General features: G+C 43.9%; 1 protein-coding gene across 4 annotated transcripts in view; it reads right to left on the bottom strand.

Moving 5' to 3' along the window:
• Window positions 1-2559, bottom strand: part of cops4 (COP9 constitutive photomorphogenic homolog subunit 4 (Arabidopsis)) — a 96638-nt gene extending 94079 nt beyond the window's left edge. The window contains exon 1 of one of the 4 annotated variants that reach the window (XM_085964771.1): window positions 2441-2559. In XM_085964771.1, coding sequence (XP_085820897.1) covers window positions 2441-2517 — 77 coding nt within the window. In that variant the 5' untranslated portion in view covers window positions 2518-2559. The remainder of the gene's footprint in view (window positions 1-2440) is intronic. The other 3 variants (XM_085964753.1, XM_085964780.1, XM_085964761.1) reach the window with 3 other exon arrangements.
• Between the last annotated feature and the right edge of the window lie 8856 nt (window positions 2560-11415).

The following is an 11415-nucleotide window of genomic DNA, read 5'->3' on the forward strand; positions in this document are numbered from 1 at the left end:
AGGAAACTCCATTATGATTTTGCATCCAAGAAGTTCAATAAAAACGTATGTGGCAACACTTGAAAAAGGGGTTGTACAGACTATCCCGATGCCTCAGTGAATGATGTGGTACGGAGACGTTCAAGTCAGAAAGGTCTTAGGTTTGATACCCGAGCCTGTATTGTAAACATAACTTGTGACATCAACTTAAAAATAAACTGTACAACAATCTCATTAACAATTTACTACTAATGTTAAGTCTTTTTTTTCCCAAAGCTTTTTTTCCTTGAATGCATGTTTTAATAAGGAGTGGTTCCTAAAGACTTTTTCTTTCCCATTCTATTACAACTTGTCTGCAAACTAAGACTAATTAGTACTATACTATAATATAGGTCTACTCTCCTAAGTAGTAACAATATGAAATGCATAATCAATCCTGCTGGAAAGGAAACCATTCCCAGCAGAAGACAACTGAACGCTGTGCCACTGTAAATCATAACATCAAATGACATTGTGTCTTAATAACTCACGAGTGTGTCTTCCCTACCAGTCTGCAGCTCAAAATTCTCTCTCAAAACACATCTAAATTTGGACGGTATCTGTCCAATATTCTGTTTTAATGAAATCCTAGTGACAATGCCAAAATTAAATAATTGCATTTATATAGCGCCTTTCATGTGGAAATGTTTCAAACCCGTTTTACTTTGTGAAGTGCAGGGACTGTTGTAATGTAAACAGTTTGCTTTTTGGTTAACAGATGGCAGGTTCCTGTGACTGCATTTTTGTAAAAGTGCTATTAACTTCATTTCATTGTACATCGTAAGGAATAATATGTAGCACATACATATAAAAATAAGTTACCCTTTTTAGAAACAGTTTTTTTTCCACAATTTTAAAATAGATTCAAGTGATTTTTCTCCTTCTCTCCTAAGGCAGTTGAGTGACACATGCTAAGGCAAAGATTCCCAAACTTTTTTTGCTGCATCCCCTCCTTTTGAGATTCATGTCGCACTCACACACCACCTTTTTCTAGGAAATAACACACTGCAGTCAAGAACCAGTAAATGGGAATCCCAAGTCCAAGTAGGAAGGGTCGTACTTCTTATTTTCCTTTTGCCCGGCTCTACTTGTTCCTTCCCCACGATCAACATCCTCAATTTTATGCTGCAAAAAATGCACCATTCATTTACAATTAATGAACACCAAATGTCATCCTCAGTTATATAGAGCCAGGGGACACTGACATGGCATAACCACATTGGTCAATGATGCTATGGTATTTTGCACCAGTAATCTCAGGATTCAAGGGACAAATTCCAAATGTTCTTGTGCCCCCCATAAACCCGTCACACACCTGCTCCTCAGTCTGAGAACCTCCGAGCTAGGGTTTGATCCCGTGGTCACTGGTAACCCTGGGTAGCTTGCGTAACTGGTCATTCTTCATGCGAGTACTTACAGGAGATTTGACTGTAGAGGACATTACAACCCAGCATAAATCTGTCCACCCTCTCGCCCAGGTACAGCGAATAGCATCACCAATGCCGCTCCAACTGAGATCAGTTAACTCAGCACAAACCAGGAATTCAACCTAGGATCTTCCTGGTTTAAAAGCTTTAGTACAATACCAGGTTGTGCATAGGCTAGCTGAGAAATCAGAAGAGGCCCAAAAATTGTTTATACTTGCATCCTGACACTAAAGAGACAGAAGTCTGCCAAATAAATACAGCTGAATCAAAATCCTTCTTCCCGTCTCTCCTAAATGTGCTTCTGCTAGAGCTTTCATAACCAGCAGCAGCCCCCAAATACTTCACCCAAGTGGGCATTCTTCATGAATGAGCATCATAGCGGAGTCCAATCCTGTTCCCATCCTACATCCACACACTTTCCAGCAAGTCACTGGATAACAATCCGTTTCCCCCCTCTCTAATCTGGGGCACTACTGTCCATCTGAGATCAGCTATCTCAGCAGACTGAATCTGGGATGATCATGATCAACATGGTTTGGTGCCTTTACACTACGGGGGGAGCTCATTGAATCGTGGAATCCTTGAATCGTGGGGGTGAAATCACTGTTGTCAATAATTTTAGCAAAAAAGGTCAGTGAGTAAAAAAATGGGCTATTCATACAGACATTTTGCTAAAATTTGACAGCAGGAACTTCACCCCCTCCCAGATCTATCAAATGTGCGAACAGATTTTGACCCCCAGGTACCAGTGACGGGGGAGGGGAGAGACTGACACAAACTCACTCAAACACACGGAGCGACGGATCACATTCAACACTCAGACGTCAACCTAGGTGATGGCGGCCGGCTCGGTAATGATGAGCGGTCTCCAGGCTGGGGACTGAGTGCGGGCCGTCAGGAGACAAAGCTCCTCCAACTGCCTTCTGCAGCTGCCGGGGATTGGGCCGCGCCCCCCGTGGGCTGTACACTCTCACACGTCTCCCTGTCTTACTCACTTGCCGGCCAGATCCTTGTGGGAGCCGCTGGAGTTCATGAGCACGGACAGCTCCTGCCTCATCGCCGCCGCCGCCATATTCCCCCACCCCCAACAAGGAGCTCCCGACAGCGACAAGAGCGCTTATCTCCCGTCACCAGGGGCAACAGCGCCACCTCCCATTTGGAGGTCTACATTAATCCTCCGGGAGCAAGAGGATCGCCTCCTGAAAGTGAGGATTCCTACTCCTCAATCAATGCTTGACACATTGTGTATTTGCAATTTTCATTCCTTCCCGAATACCAAGCTGATCGTCTTCCCATTCCAAGTTTTTTAAAATGTTTATCTGAATATCTGTTTAGATAAGATCAAATGGACTGGAAGGGTCTTCTTCATCTAAAACCACCTTCTGATTTTGTCAAGTAAGATGGAAAGAAAGTTGCATTTATATAGCACCTTTCCAGCCAATGAAATACTTTTGAAGTGTAGTCATTGCTGTAATGTAGGAAATGCAGCAGCCAATTTGCATACAGCAAGCGCCCATAAACAGCAATAAGTTAATGACCAGATAATCTGTTTTTAGTGATGTTGATTGAGGGATAAATATTTACCAAGACACCGGGGATAACTCCCCTGATCTTCTTCAAAATAGTGGCATGGGATATTTTTACGTCCACCTGAGAGAACAGACAGGGCCTCAGTTTAACGTCTCATCCAAAAGACAGCACCACCTCCGACAGTGCAGCACTTCCTCAGTAATGCTCTGGAGTGCCACCCTAGATTTTTGTGTGCAAGTCTCTAGAGTGGGACTTCAACCCACAACCTTCTGACTCAGAGGCGAGAGTGCTACCAACTGACCCACGGGTGACACCGATTGAGTTTGAACCAGATCTATCCAGTAATTTTAAATGGATAACTGTTTTTCAGCTGTGCCTGGTATCAAGTTCCATTTCCATCTGGATTAAAGAACTACGTATTTTGTTGAAATTGTTTGCAAATAATGTCTTCAGTGTCCTTGAACGAGGTAGGAGAAATATAGAAAGGGGCTAGAGTCATAGAGTTATACAGCACAGAAAGAGGCCCTTCGGCCCATTGTGTCCGCGCCGGCCATCAAGCCCTGTCTATTCTAAACCCATTATCCAGCACTTGGTCCGTAGCCTTGTATGCTATGGTATTTCAAGTGCTCATCTAAATGCTTCTTCAATGTTGTGAGGGTTCCTGCCTCTACCACCCTTTCAGGCAGTGAGTTCCAGATTCCAACCACCCTCTGGGTGAAAAAGTTTTTCCTCAAATCCCCTCTAAACCTCCTGCCCCTTATCTTGAAACTATGCCCCCTGGTTATTGACCCCTCTACTAAGGGGAAAAGTTCCTTTCTATCTACCTTATCTCTGCCCCTCATAATTTTGTACACCTCAATCAGGTCCCCCCTCAGCCTTCTCTGCTCTAAGGAAAACAACCCCAGCCTGTCCAGTCTCTCTTCATAGCTGAAGCACTCCAGCCCAGGTAACATCCTGGTGAATCTCCTCTGTACCCTTTTCAATGCAATTACATCCCTCCTATAGTGTGGCAACCAGAACTGCACACGGTATTCCAGCTGTGGCCTAACTAGCATTTTGTACAGCTCCATCATAACCTCCCTGCTCTTATATTCTATGCCTCAGCTAATGAAGGCAAGTATCCCATATGCCTTTTTAACCACTTTATCTACCTGTCCTTCGTAGCGAGAGGGTTCGAGTACAGGAACAAGGATGTCTTGCTGCAGTTGTACAGGGCCTTGGTGAGACCACACCTTGAGTATTGTGTGCAGTTTTGGTCGCCTTATCTGAGGAAGGATGTTCTTGCCATGGAGGGAGTGCAGCGAAGATTCACCAGACTGATACCTGGGATGGCAGGACTGACGTATGAGGAGAGATTGGGTCGATTGGGCTTATACTCGCTGGAGTTTAGAAGAATGAGAGGGGATCTCATTGAAACTTATAAAATTCTAACAGGACTAGACAGACTAGATGCAGGAAGGATGTTCCTGATGGCGGGGGAGTCCAGAACCAGGGGTCACAGTCTAAGGATAAGGGGTAAGCCATTTAGGACAGAGATGAGGAGGAATTTCTTCACCCAGAGAGTGGTGAACCTGTGGAATTCTCTACCACAGAAGGCAGTTGAGGCCAATTCATTAAATATATTCAAGAAGGAGTTAGATACATTTTTTAAGGCTAAAGGGATCAAGGGATATGGGGAGAAGGCAGGGACAGGGTACTGAGTTTGGATGATCAGCCGTGATCTCATTGAATGGTAAAGCAGGCTTGAGGGGCCGAATGGCCTACTCCTGCTCCTATCTTCTATGTTTCTATGTCCTGCTGCCTTCAGGGATCTATGTACATGCACACCAAGGTCCCTCTGATCCTCTGTCCTTCCTAGGGTCCTACCATTCATTGTGTATTCCCTTGCCTTGTTAGTCCTTCCAAAATGCATCACCTCACACTTTTTAGGGTTAAATTCCATTTGCCACTGTTCTGCCCATCTAACCAACCCATCTATATCGTCCTGTAGCCTGAGGCTTCCCTCCTCGCTATTTACCACTCCACCAATTTTCGTGTCATCTGCGAACTTACTGATCATACCTCCTACATTCATATCTAAATCATTAATGTACACTACAAACAGCAAAGGACCCAGCACCAATCCCTGTGGTACACCACTGGACACAGGCTTACAGTGACATACCTGATCAGTGATCACTTTCTTACAATCCCTGCTGGAACTACATGATATGAAGTAAGGCAGAATACAGCTCAACTCTAATGCTGCTCCACCCACTGTCGGGTGCCCTGCCAATATTAATTGTCTGTGGTCAAAGTTGAAGAAGGTTCACTGACTAAAGTACTGGAGGGTTGCTGGGGCCTGTGGAAATATTCCCTAGTGTGATTTACCACCTTCAGGAGAAGAGGGAGGAAAGTACAGCATGTGTAAATGCATCAAATTAGCTTAATTTAACAATAGGTTGAAATCAATTCAGATGAAAAGATTGAACTCACTTACTTCACATCAACCTCCATGGGATGGGGAGCAGACAATCCACTAGGTGCTGGAATTGTATTGAGTGGAATGAGACTTGTGTTCACTTATGTTTCAATGTGCTGAATGCAGCTACTCTACCTTATTCCCAGAATTTTCACTGTCTCAGACAAGAACCTACCAGACATAAAACAGATCATGAGAGATAGTCCTGCATGAGATGATGTACAATCTTCGGGTGCGCCCCCAAAGGAGATTGTGACTGGAGGGATGAAGTTAGGGATGGGCAATAAATGCCAGTTTTGCCAGCGATACCCACATCTTGAAGAATGACAACAAAAATATTATTATCTTATTATAATGGCTGAGTGCTGTGTTCCTGTTTATGAAAATAAGTAAATCCACCCATGGTCGACATATGGCTTAAATCCCTCTGCAGAATAAAAACTGATAAAAATTTCTACATAATGTTTGTGGAACCCATTTACTGTGGACAGTTTGAAGTCAGCACTGATCAATGAGTTCAGCCAGTTCATTCCACTGTACTTATCTTTCAGCTTCAATGTAACAGGACTTTTATCACACTCATTCTACTTTCTGTAAGTTTGTAAATTTTGTTCTAGTGCAATTGTAATTAGGAGTTCAGGTGTATCATAAATCAGCCACTTCAGTGTCATCGATGTTTGTCAGATCTTCTACTGTTGTCAGGAAAAGTCATAGTTGCTTGATGTACAAACAGAGTCCCATACCCCATTAGGTAGTGCTATGGTTGCCATTGATAATGTTCCCAATGTAATGATTCTGGAGCACACTTAGTGCGTAACATAAGGCATCTGTAACTCAATGAACTAGATGCTAGCAGTATGTCTGTATTACTTACATAGATTATGTACATAAAGTATGCACTGGTAACAAAGCTGCTAAGTTCCAGCAGAGGAGAACATGGAGACTTAGCCCCTCATAGTGCAGATACCAGAATAGAAAATAGTATTCAATGAAGCTTTATTGACATGTTCTAATTCCAAACCTTTTGACAGTAAAAATAGGCTTTCTGCTGTGTTTCTTAGCGTTAATTATGAGAGTTGATAAAACACATCAGTGTAGAAATTCATCTCGGGCAGTGGCGCAAAATGGGCGTTAGCTGATCGGCTGCCCGTTATCCTCAGCTCCTGATCTTCAGTGACATTGACTGCAATAGACTGAATATCGGGCACTGCGTATAACGGGCGGCCAATCCAACACAGCCTGCTTTGCGCCACTGCCCGGGATGAATTTTTATCCCATCAAATTTTGTTCTTCTGGTTGCAGTACAGTGCGTCCAGGTTTCATATAGAATTTATTATTCTACCAATTCCTATCCCACAGTCTTCTTCCGTTCTTTCTCACTTTCACTTTGGCCCAGAGTTGAGTTTCAAATCCCATATCCTATCCACTCTCAAGATCTTTTATTTCCACGTCCAAAACATTACCCATTTCTCCCAGTCTCACCCCCAATAAATTCCGTCATCCAAAACTCCACCAGTCACATTCTATCCTGGATTAAGCCCCAATCAACTATCTCCCATCTCCACACTGACATTCATTGGCTTCCTCTCCCTCAAAGGATCAAATTTAAAATCCTTGCCCTCATCTATAAACCCCTGCATGCCTCACCCTATTTCTACAGTTTTCTCCAACCTTGCATCCACTCCCATGTCCTCTGACCCTCCGACTCTGGCACCTTGTGATTCCCCCTTCCTTCGCTCCACCGTCACTAGCACAGCCTTCAGTCCTGATCTTCCAAATTCTTCACCAAACCCCTCCACCTCTCTACCTCCATCTCTGCCTTTAAAACCTTCTTAAAAGGTATCTCTTTGGCCAAGCTTTCAGTCATCTCTTTTAACACCCATTTCCCCTTTGTGAAGTGCCTTTTTGTGTATTAAATGTGTTATATAATGCAAGTTGTTGTTCCTAATCACTGAGAACGTACGTGATAGACTAAGAACCAGGTATGAAGTTATGTACTGTATGATTCACCTATAGCCCCATTCCCACTAAACTGTTGACCACATAACTTCCCTTCCTGGCCCCCCTACCAACTTGGAGTGTAAATGGTTCCCTCTCCTCAGGTACTGTCCTCTCCCTTTCAAAATCTGCATCCTCAAAAAACCCACCCTCGATCCTGCTCTCCTTGCCAATTGCAGCCCCATCTCCAACCTTCCGTTTCTCTCCAAAGTCTTTGTATATGCAGTTGCTTCCCAAATCCATGCCCATCTTTCCTGCAACTCCATGTTTGAATCTCTTCAATCAATCTCGCCATTCCTCACAGTACCGAAATGGCCCTAGCCAAATTCACAAATTACATCCTCTGTGACTGTGATTTTGGTGCTTATCCCTTTTCAACCCCTCTGCAGCCTTTGATTTGGTTGACCACCATCTTCCTGTAACACCTTTCCCCCTTTGTCCAATGCAGTGTGACTGCCCTCACTCAGAAACACTCTTACCTATCTAATCGTAACTGAAACACCTGCAGCAATGGCTTTTATTAAAACATTGTACAGGTTCGCCACCACTCTTGAAACCTTCACTGCCTTGTGTTGTCAAACTGCTTGTCCAACATTCTATCTTGGGTGAGCTGCAATTTCCTCCAGTTAAACATTGGGAAGACCAAAGCCATTGTCTTCAGCACCCTCCACAAACTCCATAGCCTTGTCATCAATTCCATTCCCCTTCCCAGCCACGGTAAGGCTGAACCAGGCTGTTCACAACCTATTGGACCCCGAGCTGAGCATCTGACTCTATGTCCTCTCCAGTACAAAGACTGCCTACTTACCCCTCCATAACATCATCCACCCCAGCACAGCACAGAAGGAGGCCATTCAGCCTGTTGAGCCCATGCCGGCTCTCTGCAAGAGCACTTCAGCTAGTCCCACTCGCCTGCCCTTTCCCCGTAGCCCTGCAAGTTTTTTCCTTCAGGTACTTATCCAATTCCCTTTTGAAAGCCACAATTAAGTCTGCCTCCACCACCCTTTCAAGCAGTGCATTCCAGATCATAACCACTCGCTGCGTAAAAAAGTTTTTCCTCATGTTGCCTTTGGTCCTTTTGAAAAATCACCTTAAATCTGTGTCCCCTGGTTCTCGACCCTTCCGCCCATGTGAACAGTTTCTCTCTATCTACTCTGTCTAGTCCCATCATGATTTTGAGCACCTCTATCAAATCTCCTCTCAACCTGCTCTGCTCCAAGGAGAACAACCCCAGCTTCTCTAGTCTGTCCATTGTAACTGAAGTCCCTCATTCCTGAAACGATTCTCATAAATCTTTTCTGCATCCGCTCTAACATCTTCACATCCTTCCTAAAGTGCGGTGCCCAGAATTGGACACTATACTCCAGTTAAACTAGCTTGGCAGGGGGATGGGAACCTGAGAGTAGATTCAGAAGAGAGAGAAGCAAAGCTGGAAATAGAAAGCAAAAATTAGTAAGTGAGTTTGGAAGGCAGAGGAAACAAATAGACAACAAGGGAAGTTGGCAGCTAAAAGGTATATACTTCAACGCAAGGAGTCTAGGGAATAAAGCAGATGAGCTGAGGGCACAGATAGACATGTGGGAGTATGATATTATAGCTATTACTGAGACATGGCTGAAAGAAGGGCAGAAATGGCAGCTCAACATTCCTGGTTACAGCGTTTTCAGACGAGATAGAGAGGGTGATAAAAAAGAAGTCTTACTCCAATTATATAGGGTCTTGGTGAGACCACACCTGGAGTACTGTGTACAGTTTTGGTCTCCTTACCGAAGGAAGGATATACTTGCCATAGAGGGAGTGCAACGAAGGTTCACGAGATTGATTCCTGGGATGGTGGGACTGTCGTATGAGAAGAGATTGAGTAAACTAGGCCTGTATTCTCTTGAATTCAGAAGAATGAGAGGGGATCTCATTGCAGCATACAAAATTATTACAGGGCTTGATAAGGTGGATGCTGGGAGAATGTTTCCCTTGGCTGAGTGGTCCAGAACCAGGGGTCACAGCCTCAGGATAAAGGGTAGGCCATTCAGGACTGAGATGAGAAGAAATTCCTTCACACAGAGGGTGGTGAATCTTTGGAATTCTCTACCCCAGAGGGCTGTGGAGGCTCAGTCATTGGGTATATTCAAAACAGAAGTCGATAGATTTCTGACTAGTAAGGGCATCAAGGGATATGGCGATAGGGCCGGTGAATGGAGTTGAGGCAGAAGATCAGCCATGATCTCATTGAATGGCGGAGCAGGCTCGAAGGGCTGAATGGCCTGGCCTGCTCCTATTTCTTATGTTCTTATGTTCTTAAAAAGGAAGGGGGGGTCGCAATATTGATTAAAGAAACAATTACAGCTGTGAGGAGGGATGATATCTTAGAAGGATCATCCAATGAGGCCATATGGGTTCAACTGAAAAGCAAAAAAAGGGCAATCACACTGCTAGGAGTGTACTATAGACCCCCAAACAGTCAGAGGGAGATAGAAGAGCAAATATGTAGGCAAATTTCTGAAACATGCAAAAATAGGGCAGTAACAGTAGGGGATTTCAACTTCCCTAATATTAGCTGGGATAAAATTAGTGTGAAAGGTATAGAGGAAGCAGAATTTTTTTAATGCATTCAGGAGAACTTTTATAGCCTTTACGTAGCAAGCCCAACAAGAGAGGGGGCAGTTCTGAACCTTGTTTTAGGGAATGAAGCTGGGCAGGTGGAAAGGATATCAGTGGGAGAGCATATTGGTGGTAGTGATCATAATTCAGTTAGATTTAGCGTAGTTATGGAAAAGGACAAGGATAGACCAGGAATAAAAGTTCTCAATTGCAGAAAAGCTAATTTTACAAAGCTGAGATGTGATTTAGCCAAAGTGGACTGGAGTCAGAAGCTTGAAGGTAAATCAGTGGCAGAGCAGTGGGAGGCATTCAAGGAGGAGATAGTGAGGGTTCAGAGTAAGTATGTTCCTTACAGAAAAAGGGTGGGACTAATGAATCTAGAGCTCCCTGGATGTCAAGGGGTATACAGGGAAGGATAAAGAAAAAAAGGGAAGCTTATGACAGATACCGAGGGCTCAATACTGCAGAAAGCCTAGAGGGGTATAGAAAGTGCAGGGGTGAAATTAAAAAGGAAATTAGGAAAGCAAAGAGAGGGCATGAAAAAATATTGGCATGTAAAATCAAGGAAAACCCAAAAATGTTTTATAACTACATTAAGAGCAAGAGGATAACTAAAGTAAGAGTAGGGCCTATTAGGGGCCATAGAGGTAACCTGTGTGTGGAAGTGGAAAACATGGGTATGGTTCTTAATGAATTCTTTGTGTCTGTTTTCACAAAAGAGAGGGATGATGCAGAAATTGCAATCAGGGAGGAGAAGTGTGAAATATTAGATGAAATAAACATAGTGAAAGAGGAAGTATTAAGGGGATTAGCATCTTTGAAAGTGGAAAAATCCCCAGGCCCAGATGAAATGTATCCCAGGCTGTTAAGAGAAGTAAGGGAGGAAATAGCAGAGCTCTGACCATCATATTCCAATCCTCTCTGGCAACCGGTGTGGTGCCAGAGGACTGGAGGACTGCTAACGTGGTACCATTGTTCAAAAAGGGAGAAAGGGATAGACTGAGTAATTACAGGCCAGTTGGTGGTGGGAAAATTATTGGAAAAAGTTCTGAGGGACAGAATAGAGCTTCATTTAGAAAGACACAGATTAATCAGGGACAGTCAGCATGGATTTGTTAAGGGAAGGTCGTGTCTGACTAACTTGATTGAATTTTTTGAGGAGGTAACAAGGAGGGTCGATGAGGGTAGTGCGTTTGATGCATGGCAGACTGGTCACGAAAGTAAAAGCCCATGGGTTCCAAGGTAAAGTGGCAAGTTGGATCCAAAATTGGCTCGGGGCAGGAAACAAAGGGTAATGGTCGAAGGGTGTTTTTGTGACTGAAAGGCTGTTTCCAGTGGGGTTCCGCAGGGCTCAGTACTAGGTCCTTTGCTTTTTGTGGTATA

Source organism: Somniosus microcephalus, chromosome 2 (assembly GCF_052327205.1).
Source record: "Somniosus microcephalus isolate GS21.2 chromosome 2, FLI_Smic_1.0, whole genome shotgun sequence".
NCBI lineage: Eukaryota > Metazoa > Chordata > Chondrichthyes > Squaliformes > Somniosidae > Somniosus > Somniosus microcephalus.